The sequence below is a fragment of the Myxine glutinosa genome, chromosome 7, assembly GCF_964187855.1.
Source record: "Myxine glutinosa chromosome 7, kmMyxGlut1.1, whole genome shotgun sequence".
Lineage (NCBI taxonomy): Eukaryota > Metazoa > Chordata > Myxini > Myxiniformes > Myxinidae > Myxine > Myxine glutinosa.
In genome coordinates this window covers 99,359,698-99,383,098 of record NC_136267.1, presented here as the reverse complement: position 1 = coordinate 99,383,098, position 23,401 = coordinate 99,359,698, and the positions used below count along the sequence as shown (strand labels likewise).

The 23,401-nt window shown below is 42.2% G+C and overlaps 1 protein-coding gene across 1 annotated transcript in view; it reads right to left on the bottom strand.

The window, feature by feature from the left end:
• The window catches only part of LOC137431468 (complement C3), a 613,976-nt gene that overhangs the window by 220,219 nt on the left and 370,356 nt on the right, over positions 1-23,401 (bottom strand). Inside the window, exons 26-30 of the mRNA XM_078782039.1 lie at positions 22,981-23,184; positions 13,179-13,257; positions 12,844-13,003; positions 9,063-9,152; positions 1,635-1,806 (exon numbers count right to left, since the gene is read on the bottom strand). Of these exons, the coding sequence (XP_078638165.1) occupies positions 1,635-1,806; positions 9,063-9,152; positions 12,844-13,003; positions 13,179-13,257; positions 22,981-23,184 (705 nt within the window). The remainder of the gene's footprint in view (positions 1-1,634; positions 1,807-9,062; positions 9,153-12,843; positions 13,004-13,178; positions 13,258-22,980; positions 23,185-23,401) is intronic.

Here is a 23,401-nt window from a genome sequence, read left to right as displayed (position 1 = left end):
TTTCAGGGTTTGTTGTTGTTATCATGGTATTTGTTCCCTGGGATTTCTAGCTACATAGCTCAACTATGCTATTGACAGTGGAGCAGAAGACAAAAGTGGTGGCTCTGTGCTATGAGACAAAATCAACAACCACAACAACATTTTCTGGGGGGGGGGGGGGGCAGAACCACCTGAGGATTTCTCTGACAGGTACCTGAGAGGGCCTAATGTCATATGCTTCTGTGCCTTCAATGCCAGATGGGGAACGCAAAGGCCTTACTGGTTTGAGAATGACAACAGCAGGACGGTGACGATCAACGGTGAGCGCTACCGGGCCGTGCTCCATAAGTTCCATAATGATCTAGCCCAAAAGGTCACCCCAAACCAGCTCAGCATGACCTGGTTTATGCAGGATGGTGCACCCCCCGCAGACAGCTGGTGACACCATCACTTTCCTGCAGCAGCTCTTCAGAAACCGCCTGTCTACGTCAACTGCCCTGCCACACTGGATGATCTGAAGCAGGAGGTGGCAGACTACCTGCAGGCAGTGCCACATGAGACCTACAGGAAAGTTGGACAGAACTTTGGAGTCAGGATAAATGGCTGTCTGAACCACGGAAGGGCACACATGGAGAACATCAATTACAAGGATTTTGTGTATTTGCCAATTTCAGACCTTGGGCTCTCACAAACTCTCGGAGTGACTTACTGCAATAGCAATCAGTATTAGAAAATATCATGCCATAGGCTTTCAAGAAATGTTTGGTTCACGTTCCTGAGGTTTCTGTTTCTTTGTAAATAAACGTTTAAAGTTGTATCATTCTTTTTGAAACACCCTGTATATCAGGTATTGCAAAGAGTGCGTCTATGCGAGTTGGTTGTCTCTCTGGAGCCCAGATATATATACCTCCGGATACTATCCTCTATTTGTAGAATAAAACTAGATTTTCCCTTGAAGAGTACTGTTTCCACATTTGGGCTGGAGCACCAGCCTGTCATCTGTCCTTATTAGACGGGCTCCAGAAGCATGGTCAATTTGGTTGCCCCTTGTTACAAGCACTTTCACATCGCAGGTCTCTTGCTACTCTAGGTTTGTTTTATAGATATTTTCATGGTAATTGCTCTACTGCTGTTTCCAACTTGGTACCTTCTGTCAGGATCTTTAGTCGAGAGACTCGTTTTGCCACCACGTCACACCTATACACTCTGGCCATACCTAGGTGTAGAATTAAGAGCGATTCAAGTAGCTTATTTCCACATACGGTATTAATTTGGAATTATTTGTGAGTCACATGTTTCCCTACATCTAATAATCCATTTTCTTTGAAGAAGAACATAAATTTCTATCTAATTCATCTAGGTGCACTGTGATTGGCTCCTGGCAAGTGATGTCAACACACCCTTTCTGTACATGTTTCAGTTCTTCGGAATGGAAAAAAATACAGCCACAAACAATGCAACTACAAGTGGGCCAGGGGCCCATGAGCTTGCTTGTAAAATAGTATGCACTATACAGTACATTATTTCATATTGTAAAGTCGATCTTCCAAATGATTATCAAATACTTTTCACCAAATTATACAATCATATCTTGTGTTTCATGCTAGGTCAAGATAGGTGACGTGATATATCACGGAGGTAATTAAAAGCTGTACCTGTGATGTCGGCGTGAGTGTAAAGACGCTCTGCAATGATTCTTGCACTTTCTGAACCTGGCTGTATGAGCTCCAAAGTGTAGGCCACAATTGCCATAGTGTAGGGTAATTGTATATTTGCGACGCGACTTTTCAAGAAATTTACAGCTCTGTCCAAACTCTGCTCCAACTCCTGTGAAAACAATTCCAATGAAAAATACTTTTCAAAATTAACTCTTCTGTTTTATTGCTGAATTTTTGCTTTACTTGATTGAATGAATGAATGAATGAATATTGAATGATCGTTTTAAGGCCATTTTCCCTGCTGGAGCAGGGGTTAGCCTTGCGGGCCCCATGACAATCATGGTTCCCTGTTTGAGGCAATGTTTTTATGGACGGATGCCCTTCCTGACGCTAACCCTTGGTCGCCTCTTACGATGCGCAGGGATACGGTGTACCTATTCTAAATCGGGGTACACACCGGGATCATTCATCCCAGCAAGCTGGTACTCAATTTGCCGACCTCGGAAGGATGACAGGCTGGGTCAACCCCCCTGGCGTTAATTCAGCGATCGATCGGGATTCGAACCCAGGATCCCAAGCCGGCACCCTAACCGCTAAGCCAACACCAGGCTTGATTAGCAAAATAATTATTCATTCAGGAAATTATTATCAGTGATTTCGTTATTTCATACAGGTTTTTTTCATGCTTAAGAGTTTTGAGTACTTGAGTACCAGTACACTGGTAATTCCCTGTTTATCGTAAAAAGGTGACAAACAGGGTTGGCGGCAGGAAGGGCATCCGGCCGTAAAACATTGCTTCAAAAAGGGGACCAAAAAACAACAACAACCACGGTCCCCGAAAAGGCCAACCCCCGCTTTGCGGGGAAAAATGGCCTCTAAACGGTGGTTTATACAGGTTTTTTTCAATTTATTGTGAAATGCATGTCCATTTTTCTTTTTACAGCGAAGCCCTTTGGGCGATGCCGCCTGGAACAACGTTTGTCTGTCTGTCCGTATGTATGTAGTATGCATGTATGTCTGGATGTATGTCTGGATGTATGTATGTACTATCTATGTATGTATGTATGTATGTATGTATGTATGTATGTATGTATGTATGTATGTCCCGTCCGCCAGCATTTTGCGGATTTATTCCCTTTAACATCCATTTTCTCTGCAACCGTTTGTCCAATTGACACGAGATTTTAACAATCGGAGTGGCTTCTCCTGTAGATTTTTTGTAATGATAATTATTATGTCATAGGTCACGTGGTATTGACATCATCTTGGAAAAATTGAAAAACTTTGCACCTCTATATCTCCAAAACCGCTCCATGGAAAAAAATTGAAAGGTGGCTCATTGTAAAGTAATCCCCATGGAGAATAACCCATGTTAACCCTTTGAGTACGGGATTTTTTTTTGATAATCCCGGGATCCCCAGCAACCTAAACAAATTTAAAACAAAATTCTCGAACCTCGATAAATTTGATAAAACAGGATTAATTTCGCATTTTGGTACGGGAATGCAACCACGTACTGACGTTCTATTTATAGTAATAGTCGATGACGTGTAGTAACGTCATCCGTACACAAAACTTTTTCGCGGGTTGCGGCACTGGACGTCATCCGTACTCAAAGGGTTAATGATGATGTTAAAGGTGCCTTCATTATGCGTCATAAATCGACAAGTAGAACGCTTGATCCGATCGGCAAGAAATTTATTGAGCATGATCTAGGGATAAATTGTGCGAGAGAAAAAAATTGATGACGTCATCGGTCACATGGTTTGGCAGCCATATTTTTTACAGCTTAGCCTCTGCCTGGAACAGCGTTTGTCTGTCTGCCCAGTGTATGCTGTATGTCCCTCACAAACGTCCACCAATCAGAGCTGATGTTCTGGTCACATGACAAGAGGATCCTCCACTCAGCAGATCCAAGCCCAGCTATACCATTGCTAGACTATTGGTCTTGTTTTTAAACAGTTAATTTTGTATTGAATTTTATTTTGTATACCCTGTATTTACTTTTCTTTTGAAATTTTGAGTTACATCAACCTGTATTGTGAATGTATTCACACAGCAATGCTCAAACAAGAAGATATGAATAAAAAAAATCTTGTTTATTTGAAAATATACAGCCAAATTTTCCTCCATGCCTTCAAACAAAAACTTTTTTACCACCCCACCCATGAATTATATTGCTGCTTATCCAGTTTGGGAATCCTGAGATGTTCATTTTGCAGAGGTTATTTGCACATGACAATAAATTACCATTCACGTCCATTTTCCTGGTGTCAAACCTCTCCATGTCAGTAATCCTCCCACCCAAAACCTGCTTGCTCCTCGTCCCACTCCATCTCTGCTGCCCCCTCATCCCGCTCTTTCTCAGATTCCCCCTTGTCCTGTCCCCATCTGCTTCCCCCATTTATCCACCACTTGCTCCTCAACCTCACGGTTTCCCCCACACCACTCCACCTCTTAATTTCCCCCACCCCCCTCCCAGCTTCACCTCTGCCCATCCCCTCACCTCAACCACTCACTCTCCCAGCTACCAACCCCCCCCATCACCACAGCCACACACCATCAAGCTTCACCCCAACCCTGCACCCTTCCAGCTTCACCCTGCCCAGCACCATCTAATTGCTCATTCCACATTTTTTAAAAACCTAACAGTAGCACCTCCTCCCTTGTTCCTAACTGTGTGTACCTAAACCATCGGAGGCTTCCGTTCCAACATGACAGATCTCTCAATCCAGGCCACTGCCGATAAACCAGATGGACATCTGTACAGAATCCTTCCTCCCACAGGACACCAATGACTCCTTAGTGTCTCTCCCTGGCTATTGTATCTTCTGGTTTGATCAACTTGAACCCAGTCCTGGCGGCAGAGTCACAGTGTATATGAAGAACTCCATTTCTCACCCTCCATGTCCTAACCCCAGGAGTACCTCTGGCTGCAACTTCACCTCCGTTTCCAACTCTTGTTTGTCTGTGTGTTGTACTGTCCTACAATCAGTGACGACCCCACCCACATCTCTCTCTTAGACAACATAGACCAACTTTTAACCACTCATCCCAGCTATCTCTTCCTAATATGTGATTTCAACAATTGTCACCATGCAAATTTGCTCTGTGTTGGTACCTCTCTCACCAACCATGGCACTTCTGCTAAGGACTTCTGTGACTCTATGGGGCTGACTCAATCTGTAAGCTTTCCCACCCAGATTTCGGTCAATGGCAAATCCCCCCTTCTGGATTTGATGATGACCAACTTCCATGCCAATGTATTTTGCTCTTCCTCTGACACAACTGGTTCATCTGATCATGTTCTTGTGAAAATCAACATCTCTCTGGCCATTCTCAGAGAACAGCCTCAGCACCAGCGAGTCTGGCATGGACTGCAAGCATGGACTTAAGCAAACTGGCATGGACTGCAAGCAGCCATCACACTGCAGGACTGGTCTCCTATATCTACTGCCCCTGATATTAACTCAGCCTCGTCACTCTTCCATCGACACTTACTCTCCCTTATGCACAGATTAATCCCATCACATATTCAGTCATCATACTACTCCTCCCACCCATGGTACACTGAATCCTCCGAGGAGGCAAATACAAATGGTAACCTCAGATCATTCCAGAAAGCCCACATCAAGTGTGTGTCCACTCTCAGGAAAGTCAGAAAACATTTCTCCAACCTCATGATTGAACTTTCAAACTTGCTCTGCAACTTTGCAACTCAACTGGATGGCATCTGCTCACAAGTCCTAAAAACCTTCTCTGCTGAACTTGCACTTCCTCTCTCTGCCCTTCTCATCTGGTCATTTCCTTCAGGTCATCTCTCACCTGCTTGTAAGTCAGCTGACATCACTGCATTACATAAAAGGTGCAAAAATGGATCTGCTTAACTACTGACCTATCAGCTTACTTCCAATCATCAACAAGGTAATGTAATCCATCATCACTGTTGATGTAAAATCATTGCTTTTCTCCAATGACCGCATCTCACATCATCAATTTGGATTCATAGCAGTTCACTCGACCTTTGACATGCTGCTTATACTCCCCCATCAATGTCAGACATGAGATCGAGGCCATGTCTCCAGACTTACAGTACCTCAAACATTTGATACAGTCTGGCAACCTGCCTCGCTCTTCAAACTCTCTGCCTATGGCATCCAAGACCAACTCCACTCCTCCATGGTCTACAGTCACGTGAAAAAGTAAGTACACCCCATGTAAAGTTTTGACTTTTTCAACATATTTCAACATACAGCTATTTGATCTTCATTTCAACAATATTGATAGATAAAGGTGATATAATATAACAAATATCATGAAACATTTACATTTTGTAGTCCATTGTATAATTTAAATAAACATAAATGCAAATTTCGCAAGTGGAAAAAGTAAGTACACCCTTTGCTCTAATAGGTGGTATTGCCCCCTTTGGCAGAAACAACTTCAAGTAGGCGTTTCTTATAACTGTCTACCATTCTATGACATCGACTGGGAGAAATTTTTGCCCACTCCTCCATGCAGAATTCTTTCAGCTGTGCGGTTTGAGGGGTTTCTTGCATGCACAGCTCGTTTCAAATCCCCCCACAATGAGATTTAGATCCGGGCTTTGACTTGGCCATTCCAGAACCCTCCATTTCTTTCTTTTCAGACATTCCTTGGTGGATTTACTGGTATGTACAAGCACCCTCTGGTACAATGAAGAATTCATAGTGGATTATATGATGGTGAGCTGCCCAGGCCCTGATGCAGCAAAGCTGCACCAAACCATAATATTTCCACCACCATGATTTACAGTTGGTATCAGGTTCTTGTGGTCAAATGCTGTCTTTGGTTTTCGCCAAACATGTCTTCTGGTACTGTGGCCAAATAGCTCTAACTTTGACTAATCTGTCCAGAGCACATTGTTCCAGAAGTGCTTGTCTTTGCCTAGGTGTTCATTGGCAAACTTTAGTCTTGCCCTGATGTTCTTTCTGGACAGCAAAGGTTTCCTCCTAGCACACCTCCCATGTAGATCAAATTTGTGCAGCCTCTTTCCAATGGTAGACTCGTGCACTTTGACATCAACAGTGGCAAGAGCTACCTGTAGATCCCGTGATGACATTCTGGGGTTCTTAGAGACTTCTTTCAGCATCTTGCGGTCTGCTCTCGGGCTGAACTTGCTGGGGCGGCCTGGCCTGAACAAGTTGGCAGTTGTTTGGAATCTTCTCCACTTGTAGATGATCTTCCAGACAGTCGAATGATTGATTTCAAATTGTTTGGAGATCTTTTAAAATCCCTTCCCAGACTCGAAGGCATCTATAGCCTTCTTTCTGAAGGCCCCCGAGAGCTCTTTTGATCTAGGCATGGACGCCGCACACTTCAACAACAAAGAGCAAACCAAACTAAATGTCTGAGGTTTAAATAAGACAGGTTCCTCCAAGATCCTCTCTAACGATGTTCTAATCATTTGCACCTGAGCTGGCGCACCTGATTCTAATTTTAGGTATTTGAAGTAGTGATAAATGTCGGGGTGTACTTACTTTTTCCACATGCGAAATTTGCATTTATGTTTATTTAAATGGACTACAAAATGGACTACAAAATGTAAATGTTTCATGATATTTGTTATATTATATCACCTTTATCTATCAATATTGTTGAAATGAAGATCAAATAGCTGTATGTTGAAATATGTTGAAAAAGTCAAAACTTTACATGGGGTGTACTTACTTTTTCACGTACCTGTATATCTCTTTGCTGATGACAACACCCTCTGCCATGACATCCCTCAACCTTCAGATAAACAGGCAGCAGTCTCACCCCTCTAATCAGACCTTGACAAATTCACAAACTGGCCAAACACCTAAATACGTCTTTCAATCCTGAGAAATCCCACACACTCACTCCCTCTCTCTCTCTCTGAAAGGACGGTACGGCAAATCCTCCCATCTACTGTACTTTCTCAACAACCCTCTTCAAGAAGTTCAGTCACTCAAACTCTTGGGTCGAACTCTCAGCCATTATATTTCTTGTGAAAACCACATTTCAAAGTTGGCCTCCAAAGCCAGACCCCGAATGGGCATCTTCCGTCATACAAAGTCCTCCCTTGGCGCGTCAAACTCCTATTCACCTACAAGGCTTTCATCCGCAGCTTGATGGAATATTGCTCTCCTTTGCACGATGACACCCCTGCCTCACACCTTGCTCAGCTTGATGCCATGGAAAACAAGGCCATCAGGATAATTGGAATCTCTCCCGATTAAGCGTCTATAGGCATATCACTTAAAATTCACAGACAGGTTGGTGATCTCTCTGTCTTCTTCCTTTCTGGTCTTGCATCCTCTGCCGTCTCCATGCTTGGTCCACCAGCAACCCGCTTCTAGTGAAACTCCCAAAATCCAGAATCACTGTTCAACTCCACTCATTTGTTCCTTTTTCCCCAGCTGTGGAACCAACTTTCACATTCACTTCAATCTCATTCTTCAAGACAGCTGTTCAACCCCATCTCAGATCACTGCCCATCCAAAACAATGATCCCTTCTGCACCCGATAAACCAATCCTCACTCCATCCAATTTTATATTTGTATCCATCTAGTTCACTTCTTGTATTCTCCCCTACCTACCACTCATTGTTACCCACACACCTTGTTCGTCCATTCACTTCTTGTATTCTCCCCTACCTACCACTCATTGTTACCCACACACCTTGTTCGTCCGTTCACTTCTTGTATTCTCCCCTACCTACCACTCATTGTTACCCACACACCTTGTTCGTCCATCTCCATCTATTTTCACCCTAGGCCCTGCTATTTGTATTTCACCATTCTTTTTCTGCTGTTACTTTTGCTATGTTATGTCCTGATCTGTTCTGTGTTCTCGTTCTTGCATGAAACTTGACTGTCTACAAAAAAAGACTTGAGAACTATTCTTGAATTGTAAGTGATTGGATCTCAATGTTCACCATTGATAAAAACGAATGACAGATCGGTGAAGGTTTGTGGATTGGCAATGGCTACATTTGGCATATCCAGTATAATATGACATCACAGCTGCAAAAAGTGTTCTGAGTATTTCTGAAATAGGGGCAAAGATTGTGGTGTGTATTGGGGCGCATTGTTGTGTAATGAAGTTACCGGTGAATAAAAAAATATTATATCAGATGAAATTCACAAGATATGTGCTGTACGGTTTTATTATACATTCTCATGCAGAAGTGTGGTTGAGTGGTGCAAAAGGGATAAACATAGATGTAAATCAAATCTTGAACATGCATGTCAACATTTAACAAAACTCACCATTTATGAACGTGGCAATAATCAAAAATAATCCTAAAAACCTTGAAGCATTCATAGTTTCTCAAAATTCTCTCTACTTTAGCAAAATACCAAGACATTTAACATACCTTTAGTTGGCAATGGAGTAACTAAGGGTAACAGTTCTCTCACCTTTTGGTGGCAAATGCCCTTTGTTTTATACATAGCAATTGCCACAAATGCTGTAAGTACATCATTCTTCTCTTCTTTAGCAGTCTTGCCCTGAGGGAATTCACCAGCAAAAGGCAACCCGTTATGATCAAGTTGATCTTAATACAGCTTGGACTTTTGCACAAGGCCTGTTAACTCTGACCAAACAGGAATATTGGTTATTATTATCTTCAATAATAAAAGGCAATGTATGCCAGTCAGTGTGTGTGTCTCCTCCATAACTCCAAAACCATGAAACCTAGTGGCCCAAAACTTTGCATGCATACAAAGGGTACTCCAAAGGAGTGCACAAATGAAAACTGGGAGTTGGGTAAATTTAAACACCCCCTTTAAAGCTAATTAACGGCCTTATTAAATAAAAATAAAAACAGGCTTTATCCTTGGTCAGCCTGTGTTCACCTCACAGTGGTCTTAATCCGCCATTTTGTTTTGGCCTACAAAAATGCCTTGCCTTGGAACAGGTCTTTACGGTTTCTGTATGACAAAGCACTCATCATCAAATGCCTGATCTTAATAAATATGAATCGCTCATGACTTGCCAAGCCAGCCGTTCCTAATCAACCGTTTCGTTGGAGTGCTTGCTTGAGCGCTTAAGCCACGTAGCAAGCACTCTACAAGCTGCTTGGTAATGGAACACACCCTCATTTCACCACTCTCTTACCTCTCCATTTCCATTATTTGTCTTTTTGTTTAAATAATTGTAATGACTTTGTTGCTCAACTTTGAGTTCTGTTCTTCGATGTTTGTTCATTTGCACCTTTTTGTGCGATCTGCTTTCATTTGGGATCTTATTTCATTTAATTAGGAGCTTGGGGCGATGTTGTTGTTTCTTTGTCATTTTCTCACAATTCATAACTTACTAGGTGAGCCTCCTGTCATTTCACTGATGGGTTTCATCAAAAGGCATGTTGTAATTCACAAACATAAGAATGCATACCTTTCTGTGAGGATCTCTGACGATGTAAAATGAAGTAATACACGCGAAAAGGGATATTTTATAACACGTAGTTGTTGTTTGTGTGCTCCTTCCATGTACTTTTATTGCTTCGAAAAATAGTACTCCTGGTGTCTATAATTTTGAGTGCCACCTCAGTGTCCTTGTAAAGGGTTTCCGCTTTGATTGATTAATAAAAGTTTCTGTTTGAACCGCTGCATAAATAAACCATTAGCATTTCTTCTTTTTTCAAAATCGGAAAAAAAAAAAAAAAATATTGGAAAGAGGCTATTTAATTAAAATGATTATTATCTTTCAATAGGAACCATTTTTATTAACCTAGATAGTAGAAACCCTTGAGAATAAAGCGTTACAGAGAAACTCGGTTCCTTTAATAACAACTGAGAAACAACTGAGGGAGGTTGGAGGAGGCAGACTTTGGCATGGGAGGAGGGATAGTGAGGTACCTTAGCGAAAATATCGTTACACGGTGGACAAAAGTACCATTTTTTTCACCAAAGCATCTCCATGGTATACCTTTGAGAAAAAAAGTAAGCTGCAAAAATTGGATAATGAGAAGGGCAATATATGACGTCATTATGATGTCATCAGCTAATTATTACACAATTGTATATAAAAAATCGTTTAATTAGTTAGGAGTAAGCCGTGGAGCGTATTTTGACCTTAATATATATGTTTCTGATGTGAAGGAATTCAATGCAGTTGCCAATATTGTTCTTAGACTATCTTTAAAAGATTTATGATGTCATTATGACATCATCAACTAAAAATAAGCTCATATTACACACAAATTGGATTGGTTAGTCAACACTGACATATGGAGAGCCTTTAGTTCATAAGGCTATGCTTGTTGGGTCACAGAATTTAACGCAGCCGCACTTTTTTATTTAGACTGAGCTATTACGTTGAATGACGTCATCATTATGTCATCTGCTAGTTGAATAAAAGGATAGATGGTTCAAAATTAAACATATCGAATTCAATATGTATATACACCATAGTCGTACTCCTCTCCCCTGTTGTGATCAATGATTCCATTGAGATGTAAAAAAATAACGATGTCTTATGTCATTATTACCTCACAAAAACACAGTGGCAGCCCCCCCCCCCACCACCCCTCGCACCCCACACACACATCTGTTTTATGCTATATCATTGTTGTAATTGTTACTCATGCCTTTGTGAGAGAACATTACGAAGTATTACCAGCCTCATTGATTCTGCAATTAGGATTGATATTGAACACCCCAATTATACTCAAGGCAAGTAATTCATTGTTCAAAGTTGACATGCACAGATGTGGAATAAGATTGATAGCTTAGTGTCAGTGATGAGCTGTAGCTGCAAGCAAATTATTTCTGACAGTTGCAACTGCAAAGTTCTGTGCAGGGTAGACCACTTCCATGAAAAGATCCTTTGGCTGTAGTGGACGAGGGATTACGGTCAATGTTATCCAGGGCACTGACAGTGAAGAGACCTTTCCTGAGAATAGATGGGCATACAATTTGATGAGCAGTGAACTCGTCACACATTGCAGATGCCAATTTATTCTCCAGCTGCAGGACCCGGCTGTAGGAGATGCTCAACCCCAGTTTAGTCAGTTGGTCAACTAGTGTTCTGTTCCTCGTCAGTGTGTGAATATTCAATCCAATGTAGATAAGAAGTGGAGGCTCTCGCTCTGGAGACTGTTTTTTGGGAGTGGCCCCTTTCTTGCATCTTTTCTTCGAATTGTGGAGGTATAACTGCGCCATTGTTTGACTGGCCTGAGTGTCATCAACATTGAAGATTCTTTGTTTTTTTTCAACACAATTAGAATATAGTGACGTCACTGCAACAGCAAATCAGCTTATGGTTGCGTAAATGTCATTGATTACATCACTCTTCAATTCCTTGACCCTCAAAATGTCAAATTAATGACGGAATCTCATCACAATGCTTCACAACCTTATTTTCTGCATTTACTTGCTCTACGAGCTTGGTAGTAGATTGTGACATCATTATGACGTCATAAAGTACATTTCCTGTCATCCGATTTTTTGCAGCTCACCCTCTTTTTGTTTGTAACACATGGGCAAAGCTTCGGTAAAAAAAAAATGGTGCTTTTGTCCACAGTGTAACAATCCTTGCCATTTCTGTTACAAAGGTACCTCACTAGGAGGGGAAGGGGTGAGAGGAGACAGGGGAGGGAGTGGGATAAGGGAAGGGGAGGGAGTGGGATAAGGGAGGGAAGGGGTGAGAGGAGACAGGGGAGGGAGTGGGATAAAGGAGGGGAAAGGGTGAGAGGAGACAGGGGAGGGAGTGGGATAAGGGAGGGGAAGGGGTGAGAGGAGACAGGGGAGGGAATGGGATAAGGGAGGGGAAAGGGTGGGAGGAGCGGCCCCTGCATTGCCTGGCAACGCCGGGTACCATGGCTAGTTATTATAGAACCAGACTTCAGGAAACCAGATATTGATATGTTTTGCATTGTACTGTGGAAATACCATTCATGAATAAGGAAAAAGTGATTCTGAGATGTCCAGTTACAGGCTTAACTACAATTTTTTTTGGCAGATAAACAATTAAGTAATGTCAAAACAGCATTTACTGTTTTTAGACTAAAATAAGAAAATATAATAACGATATCTAAAAAAACTATCTAGTCTATACATATACAGTACTAGTAAAAAGCGCATCAACAAAGAGGAGTTGGAACAGTTTATTCGACGGAGCAGCCTTGTGAGCGCCCCAAAGACTGACGCTCGAGCATGCACACAAAATATAAAATCTATCCAAGTCATGCTTGCTTACCCGAACTTTATTAGAATAGACTGCACCTTCTTCACGAAAAGACCCCGAACTAGTTTGACGTTCCTCGATGAGCCATTTCACAGAGCCACACAGCTCACGGATACTAACTGGCATATAAATGTGACCAAGTGCTAAGACACGAACAACAAAAGCTGTCAACCTGGAATAATGACAAACAATGAAGCGGAAAGGGGGAAAAAAAATTAAATGAGCGGTTACACCATTTTCCATTGGTATACATCAAAATCCCTCAAGTTTTAATGTTAACGAAACATGTTGTACAAGGCAAAATTGAAACGTGCCTCCAAATTATTATTGATAAATCCATTGCTCACCATGTTTCTTTCAATTGAGATGTTGAGAAGTAACGGAATGAGTGGTCCTCATTTTTGTAGGTGAGAAGATGTGCATATCCTGAATAGATAAAGAAGAGGACAACAAAAAAGTGTTGGTCAAAGAAAAACATTGAAGACCATTTTCTTGAATTTTAATTGTATTAAACTTATGCTAAAAGGTCAAAAATGATTGCAGGCCTGCATATTTGTTGTAATTTTGAATAGGAACTAGTATGGAAAGGAGAAAAGGCTGCTCAGATGGGAAAATGATCAAAAGTAATTATCTCTGTTTTGATGCGGTGATCAAATCTGTGCCTTCAAGGACAAAAGTAAATAAATATCACCGCAAAGCGGGCGTAACCCCTCAGCCCATGCATGGTGGAAACCAATTTCAAGATAGCTGCCATGGCGGCCATATTGAAAATAGCAGCATGCCCATTTTCGAAAGGAACCTTCCTCTACTCAACCCCAACAGACACTGCAAAAATGGATTTAATCGGACAAGCCGTTCTGCTTGAAATTGACGGAAACCAATTTCAAGATGGCTGCCGTGGCGGCCATATTGAAAATCGCAGCGCGCCCATTTTTGAAAGGAACCTTCCTCTACTCAACCGCAACACACACTGCAAAAATGAATTTAATCGGACAAGCCGTTCTGCTCGAAATTGACGGAAACCAAAAGTTGACGGACGCCCGGATGGCTGCCGTGGCGGCCATATTGAAAATCGCAGTGCGTCCATTTTCGAAAGGAACCTTCCTCTCCTCAACGCCAAAACACACTGCAAAAATGGATTTAATTGGACAAGCTGTTCTCCTTGAAATTGACGGAAACCAAAAGTTGACGGACGCCCGGACGCCCGGATGACGCCCGTGACGACAATACCCCTTAGCCCAATTTGGGCTGAGGGGTGAAAAGGAGAGTAAAATTGACTTTCCTTAAGAGAAATACTGACTTCACAGTTGTATTGTATTTGCGTACTCAATCCATATATATGATTAGTCTGTGTCCATTAGTTCTTATCAGATTCAAATTAAGTATCATCCATGAATTAAGATGTGCAGTAAACCCTTAAATATCGCGGGTTTGAATATCGTGGGTTTTGAACAATCACGGGCGGGCAACGGTTATTAACTGTTTACGGTTATTATTGCCCCTAATGATTTTTAACCATGGCTCCCAAGAGAAAAAAAACTGTTGCTGGTGGTAGTGTCGAACCAAATGCAAAAACGTCGAGGAAAGTGATGTCTGACTCAGAAGGTGGAGGTTTTGGATAAACTTTGTTGAGAAGGGAGTACGTTATTTATTCGCTGGTTTTGGAGCTGCTGAACAATTTATTTAAGAAACCCATTATCAGATTACAAAGGGAAACTATTTGAGAGATTACAGTAATAGTGGAGGCAAGGTGGGGGATTTGGAGCTACCAGGATTGGCTGGAGGTACGCACACTTGCCTCTTGTCTAGACTGGGTTTGAATCCCCACCCAGCTATAAACTTTCATCCTTGTATTTCACATGCAGGGTGAGGCATCAATGAGAGTGCAATCCCTCGGATTGACATTAAACTGGGCGTCCCATCCGCCTGCATTAGTTGGTGGACGTTTAAGACCTTTGCGAAGAGTATCCGAGCTATCGCCGTAACCATCAACAAATTCCAAACTCCTGACCTAACTACTGCTGAGAAGGCAATCGCAATCCACCAAGTACAGCCCTTGCTCAGGAAGCTGTGTCGGCAGCATGGTCGCTCTGTAGAGAGAGACGGAGAGAGACGGGGAGAGACGGGGAGAGACGGGGAGAGACGGAGACGGAGACGGAGACGGAGAGGAGAGAGAGAGAGAGAGAGAGAGAGAGAGAGAGAGAGAGAGAGAGAGAGAGAAATCGGTGGGGTCTTTCGACCAACTATAGAAGGGAAGGCGTTTGTTTAATCTGCTTTGAATGTTTAATCTGCTTCAATACAGCAGAATAGGTCTTCGCAAAGTGGATTTATATGTATTTTACATGTTTATTTCAATTGTACACATGAAGAAACAAACTGTAAATGACAAAGGAAGCATATAATTCAACAGCTTTTCAGGTTTTTGTTAATGAATCAAGTTTTTTAGTTTTGAATCAAGTTTTTGCCTCCACCACAAAAGGTGGATTGAGGTTATGTTTTCACCCCTGTCTTTCCGTTTGTGAACAAAATATCTCAAAAAGTTGTGGATGGATTTGGAAGAAACTTGTTGGACAGGTTTTGTGTGTGACAAGGAAGAATCGATTCAATTTTGGTGAAGATCCGGATCCGGATCCAGCTCGTAGAATTTTAAAGTGATTCTTCACCATTGAGTGATATTGCCAACCAGGCGGAGGTATGCTCTCTACTGAGTGCCGTTCTAATTATTTCTGTTGTTATATCCATAATTCCCTCGTGTTTCTTGATGAGTTGACATTTTCCAATGAGGCAACTTCAACATCAGTGGTAAAGTCAACCAAAACATTTACTGCATTTTGGGGACATAAAAACCTCAATAAGTCTGGCAACATTAAAGAGACTCATTAAAATAAATGTCAGGATTATAAGTGAGTCATTCATGTATCATTGGTACTCTCTTTTTTTGGAAGAAGCAACAGTCAATGGTGAACGTTATTGTGCAATGTTATACACTGAACAGCAATAGAAACGTCACTTTATAAAAATAATACCTGAACATTTCCCATAGAAATATCAATGCATTTCGTTTAGATATCTCGTTATTTACATTAGTCTGTATCTAAATTTAATCCTAACTACCGACAGTGGAGCACACGTGGATAAAAACAGGTCACCAAAACGCAGGCAAAAAAACGACCATGGTACAAAGTCGTGCATGATTCCCATGGAAATCAAAATGCACGTGCGTCTCCTTGTGACTTTCCCTATAAAAGGCACCCCAAAACGTATGTTCATCATTCGTGTTTCGATGCCAGCGCCATGCCCAGACTTACGAGGATTCAGAGAGACCAGGCTATTGGAGGATTGCATGCTGGACAGACTGCACGAATGGTTGCCAATGCTTTCCATGTCAACGTGAGAACCATCTACAGGTTACAGGAACGATACCAGGCCACCAACAGCACCGATGACCGCCCACGCAGTGGCAGACCGAGGGTAACAACACCACTACAGGATCGACAGATTGTGCATCATCACATCCAAGATCGCTTTACCAGGGCTACAGAAATTGCAAGACAAACAGTTGGAACCCACCAGAGACACATTAGTGGTGATACAGTCCGTCGACGTTTGAAGAACAGGGATGTCCGTTGTCACAGGCCGTATCGTGGCCCCATTCTTACAGCTCGACACTGCCGTGACCGACTACAGTGGGCCACACAGCATCAAAATTGGCGTTACCAGCAGTGGAGAACCGTTCTTTTCTCAGACGAAAGCCGATACTCTGTTTCCACGGCAGATGGCAGAGTGAGAGTTTGGCGTAGACGTGGGGAACGCTACTCAGATGACTGTGATGGAAAGAGACTCGTGGGGTGGTCCAAACATCATGGTATCGGGTGCTATTGCTCTCAATCACAAAGTCGGTCCTGTGGTGTTCCAGAATATTGGTCCAGGAAGAGGCAATGGTGTCACAGCTGCTCGCTACATCGATCAAGTCCTCAGACCTCACGTTGTGCCACATTTTGGACGTCACGGAAATCATGTCTTCCAGCAGGACAACGCCCGGGCCCACACTGCCAGAGCAATAAGGGACTTCCTGCAACAGAATGGCATCCAAACCATCCAATGGCCTGCGCTCAGCCCCAATTTAAACCCGATAGAGCACTTGTGGGACGAGGTTCAAAGAAGACTGAATGGCGTTCGACCAAGGCCGACAACTGCAGCTCAACTCAGTCAGGCGTTTCTCAGAGTGTGGGCCCAAGTGACAAATGCCTTCATCAACCAATTAATCCACTCCATGTACAGACGATGTATGGCTGTCATCAACGCTCACGGAGGTCACACAAGATACTGATTTTGACCTCCCTTGTTCTCACCTGGTCTTGTGTTTTTCTTATTCAGAACATTTCACATTATTGTTTGAACTGTGGTGACCATACCTGTAATGTTTCATGTTGATCCTAAATCTCAATTCATGTTGATCATGACTTGAAAATAAAGACTCCAAAATATTGATTCTGACTGACGTTTCTTTTGCTGTTCAGTATATAATTGATTTGCTCCCAAACTTCAATGATTAGATCTTTCACATATCACCTTATACCAGCAAGACTAGGTTCCCTAGCAGGTCACTATGCTTCGAATGTTCGACGGTTCTTGAATGATGTCTTCCCAGATCAGTGGATCGGTAGACGTGGACCAATTGCTTGGCCACCTCCTTCTCCTGACCTGTCCCCATTGGGTGACATTTTATGGGGCTATGTAAAACTGTTATTTACTCATCAAAATCTACATTATTTGGATGAAGTAGGGGTTTGATAGCCAATTAAATTCATGAAATCATTCAGCAACAACTGGAGAATGTTTTCAACAAGTTGGGAAATTAAATTGAACAATGGCAGACGTGGACCAAATGAAAGATGGTGTTTATGTTGAAGCCTAAATTTTTGAACAGCATTAATAAACAATTGATGAATTATGCTTTCATGTACCATTCACAATTTGTTTCTATTATATGTACATCAAAAGTTATAAAAATTCAAAGTTGCACAAGGACTTTATGGACATGCTGTATTGGACAATGACCATAATATGCATACAAAAACAGTTGTGCAGCAACACACATTTATGAGAAGCCAGCTCTGTTAAAGAAAAACAATTGGGTGTACATTGTAGTTGCAGGTCTTGTCTTTTTGTTTGAAAAACAACTAGATGGGCCACCTACAATGGATGATCCAATCTGCCCTGCTTTGATACAACCCCTCTTTCGTCGGCCGCATGACCCATGACATCCTCTTCTTTTTCTTCTTAAAACATCAAAAAAAAATTCTGGTTGCCAGACCGTGCGACCGATCATGTTTATATTTTAAACATGTATTCAGCTTGACAACTAGATCATACCTGCAAAGTTTGACTTGAATAGCTTTGGCAGTTTCCTAGAAATAATTACTTCTTACCAGCATGGCTTCCAGACCATGTCACTGATGATTTATTCCTGAACAACCTGGTATCCCCAAGGTTTAGGGAACACGTGTGTGAATTTTCCCCTCAATCTGTCCAGCCGTTCTGGAGGAGTTGATTTTTAAAGTTGTTATGTTCAATCAAATATGGCTGCCGAACCTTGCTTTGTCCCCAACCACTCATCGTTACCTGCATCCCTGATTGTCCGTCTCTGTGTACTTTCTCTCTTGCCCTGCTGTTGGTGTTTCCTCTTTCTCCTGCTGTTCCATTTGCTGTGTTGTGTCCTGATATGTTCTGTGTCCTAGCTCTTTTATGAGCTTATATATATATATATATATATATATATATATATATATATATACAGACTTGGCATTTAATATGGAATATTTTTTTTCTGGGGGTGAACTTACTTTTCAAGATGTCTTAGAACCAAAAGTTCATTGGAATTATGTTGAAATTATTCTAGATTTTGTTAATGTGACCTTTACAAGAAACAAAAACCACATTTGACATTTCGAAACAAATAAATTGATCCTTGAAAGTGATGTAAACTGATATCGAACTCAATTCATGGACAGTACTGTGTTAAACTTCTGTACGTTTTCCAGAAGTATCTCTTTATTTTGCACATTAGCCCAAATTTTTTTTAACAAAAACAAAAGTTAAATTACGACTGGCATTACGGACAGTAAAATTACAGTTCAGTACTTCGTGTAACCCCCACGAGCATTCAGGGGAGCACGTACACATTGAGGCATGCTGTTCACGAGATTTGCCACGGTTTGGACAGGAATCGCTTGCCATGCAGTGACAATAGCCTGCTACAATTCACACACAGAGGTCGGCTGCTGGTCCAAGTGGTCGATTTGACACGTTAATTCTGCCCACATGTTCTCTATAGGATTCATATCCGGGGACATGGCAGGCCACTCCATATGCTCTACACCACTGTCAGCAAGAAAGTGTTGGATCATGCGAGCATGATGAGGCCGTGCATTGTCATCTTGGAAGACAAAGTTTCCTCGAAAGGCTGCACGAGCAAATGGAAGCAATGTTTCTTCCAGAATGGCACTGTACAGGTTTATATACTGGTTTATACTGGTATATACTGGTTTATATACACACTTTTATATACTGGTTCAGGTTTCCATTCAGAACAACCAGGTCAGTTTTGCCCCCTGCATGAAAAGCAGCCCAAACGGTCACCCCACCACCTGCACCTTGGACTCTTGGCACTATACAATCTTTGTTGTAGGCTTCATGCACTTGTCTGCGCACTCGGACGTGGCCATCTTGACGATAGACCAGAAATCTAGACTCGTCACTGAAGATCACGTGATTCCAGTGTCCTGGCTGCCATTGATGGTGCTCTCTGGCCCACTGCAATCGGCGCTGGCGGTGTTGTCTGGTCAGGCGTGGCTTTCTCAGTGGACGCCTGGCACGATAGCCTGCTTGAACCAGTCGTTGGTTGAATAGCCTTCTGGATACAGGCGCATTTGTCAGTTGCGGCCACTCACCCCCAAGCCGATTAGCTGACTTGGTACGGCCATTGCGGACTAACCGGTGCAGCTGGCGATCATCCCTCCTTATGGTTCTGTGGGGACGTCCTGGCCTCGGTATTGGAGTAGGGACACCCCTCTGAGCATTTCGTTTCAGGATCTTTGACACCTGACCTTGAGTGATGCTATACTGCCGAGCAACAGCACGCTGTTTCATGCCGTAATTTCGTAAAGCCACCACTCCATGACAAACAGCATTGTCGAGTTGACGGACCATCTCCAGAGGAAGTGGCAATAACTTTTGCAGACGTGCAGCAGTTGTTTTCCACTAATACAGAACGCAACAACCCTTGTATACCCGACTGTGAAGCCAATCATCAAATGCACCTGTCTGTACATTTTGCCACGCCACCTGTGATATAATCCTGTTGTTGACTTCTTGCTGCGACAGACAATCAGTGACATGGTTCTTTTAACAAATAAATCACCAAAGTGTAAAAGAAACTCACCAGATTGATATACTGAGTTAAGAAAGTAAACCCAAGTCAAGAAAAAATATATATTCCATATTAAATGCCAAGTCTGTATATATATATATATATATATACATATATACAGTATATATATATATAATCGCACTCATGTCCGAAGGAAGCAGTTCAGTTTAGCATTTTTAATATGAAATAGGCATAGCCGAGAAGCGAACGAAACCCTTTAGAATTAATTACCCTTTAGAATTACCCATTATAATTACCGTTTAGAACCCATTAGTATTACCCTTTAGAACACTTTTTTTTTTCTTTTTTCTTTTCTTTTTTGTATACAAGATCGAGGCTCGTGAAAGAGCGAACATTAATCACACAGAAAGACAAACAGACAAACCGACACATAAAACAAAACATCGGGAGCGGTAGACAAGATGGGGAGAGAGGGGGAAGGACACAAACACAACATTTGAGAGCAGGGACCGAGAGACATGGAGACATCGAGAGATCTGTGGGAGGGAGAGGGCTTTGGGGGGGAGGCATGGGAAGGGGGGGGGTGGGAGAGGTATAAAACATATGGACACTGCCAGGACTTCCAGGAAAGAAGTTGGAATTTCAAACAAGGTGGATCTGGGGTGAATTAGTGGGGGTAGAAAAGATCAAGATTTTGGATGGGGGAAGATAAGAGATGGTGGTGAACAGCTGTTTTAAAGACCTGGAGGGAGGAGTGGGATTGAAGGGAGTGTGGGAGTTTGTTCCAGAGGCGGGAGAAAAGAGGAATGAAAGAGTGAAAGTGAGCAGAGAGCCGAGATTTCGGCAGTTTAACCATCACAGGGTTGCTGGCAGATCTTGTGCGACCTGTAGGAATATTTGGGGGACAGAGCACAGAGAGAGCTGGGGGAGCAAGGCCGGAGAGGAGTCGGTAGAAGACAGAAAGACCACCTACCTGCCTGCGGTGAGTGAGTGAAAGGCCCTCAGAGATCGCTTCATCGTGGGAGACTCCAATGATTCTGAAAGCTTTGGATTCAACAGCGTGAAGCCGAGCTAGGTGTGAGGGAGGAGCACCAGCCCATAGGGGAGAACAGTATTCCATTGAGCTGCGGATGAAAGCCTTGTATGTGGTGAGGAGCTCAGGTGTGCCTAGGAAGGACTTCGCACGACGGAGGATGCCCAGTCGGCGACTGGCTTTGGAGGCCAGCTTGGAAATGTGGTTTTCCCAAGAAAGATCATGGCAGATAGTGAGACCCAAAAGCTTGAGCGACAGAACTTCTTGGAGAGGATTGTTGAGAAAGTAGATGGGAGGGTTGTCCAGTCGATCTTTTCGGAGAGACATAGTAAGAGTGTGAGATTTGTCAGGATTGAAAGACATGTTCCACTTGTTTGACCAGTCTGTGATTTTGTCCAGGTCTTCAGAGAGTGAGGAGGCTGCAGACTGCAGACTTTATAATTATCCATTAGAGTTACCCTTTAGAATCCATTAGAATTCCCCCCCCCCTCCATAGAATTACCCTTTAGAACCCATTACAGTTATCCTTTCGAATCTATTAGAATTGCCCTTTAGAATTTCCCTATATAAACCATTAGAATTACCCTATTGAACCCTTTAGAAGTACCCATTAGAACCATTTAGAATTACCCTTTAGAACTCTTTGGAATTACCCTTTAGAACCCTTTATAACTCTTTAGAATTACCCTTTGGAACTGTTTAGAATTACCCTTTAGAAAACATTAGAATTACCCTTTGGAACTGTTTAGAATTACCCTTTGGAACTGTTTAGAATTACCCTTTAGAAAACATTAGAATTACCCTTTAGAACGCTTTAGAATTAAACGTGGTGGGTTATATAGGTCCTTCTTCATTTTTGACGGACGGATGGAAGGAAGGATATTGCCAAATATTGAAGTGGCTTCACCGCTGTGAAAAAGAAAATTCTCATATCCGGATCCAGATTCGGATCCTGACTAAAAATGTGTTTTGCTGTCCTTGCCCAGTCATCTACATATACAAAACATTTCAGAACGATTGCTTAAAAACTGTGGACAAAAACGTGTGACAAACAGACCAGAAATCACTGAGAGCGACTTTTGGCGAAACCGAACGGTACTCGGTAGAGCGCATACCACCGCCAGGCTGAACAGTTTCCGATTTGTATCCCACTGATAGGCCGGATCTGGATCCTATCCTGAACCAAAATCGAATCGGCTTGTTCTTGTCACATAACCAACTCATCCACCATGTTTTGGCAGAACTTGTCCACAACCTTTTGAAATATCATGCAATACGTATATCTTTTTTAGCACCATCTCTCCATGGTGAAGAATCACTTTATGTTATTTATTAAATCTCGTATCCAGATCCAAATTTGGATTTTCACCAAAATCGAATCAATTTTTCCTTGTCACACACGCAACCTGTCCACCAAATTTCGTCCGTATCCGTCCATAACTTTTTGAGATATCCTGTTCAAGGACAAACATACAGACAAGGATGAATTCAGTGGTGGATGTAATTAATAAATAAACAAACCAATAAGCAAATCGATAAATAAATACATCAATCAATCAATTAGTCAAGCAATCTCAATAATTTCAAAGATCTGCAGAACATATCTATTCAAATGATCAAGAAAGGAGTATATATAATGCCAACTGGTTTTAATAAGTATGCAGCAATGAAGTGAATGTATTCAACAATATAATATTTCTCTTTTGACATTCTCGTTTAGTACCTGTCCTCAAGATAGCTTGAGCTCCTTCTTTGATTCCGAAACCAATGTTTTCCCACTGGTTTGTACTGTCAAGGTATTGCATTGCCTCCAGTGTACATGCCAGTTTGGATGCCGTTTGCTCCCCACATCCTGTAGGTTGTGTAATTATTCCCTGCACGGTTTCTGCATCCAGGCTGTTTGCCACAGGTTCTCCAATCAGACTGCCTGCACACAAAGCAGATGATCAAAAGTGGAATAACGATAATATCACAAAGAAGTTAATGGTAAAACAAAATGCACAAGATGGTTTATGTTGAGGCCTTCAAACAGCAACACACGTAATGAATTTAATGGTGACATATTAGTTATGATTGTGCATCGTTATGTATAGAAATCTATCATCATCCCTGCTCACGTGTGTCTAAAACGGCTTTCCCTTGAC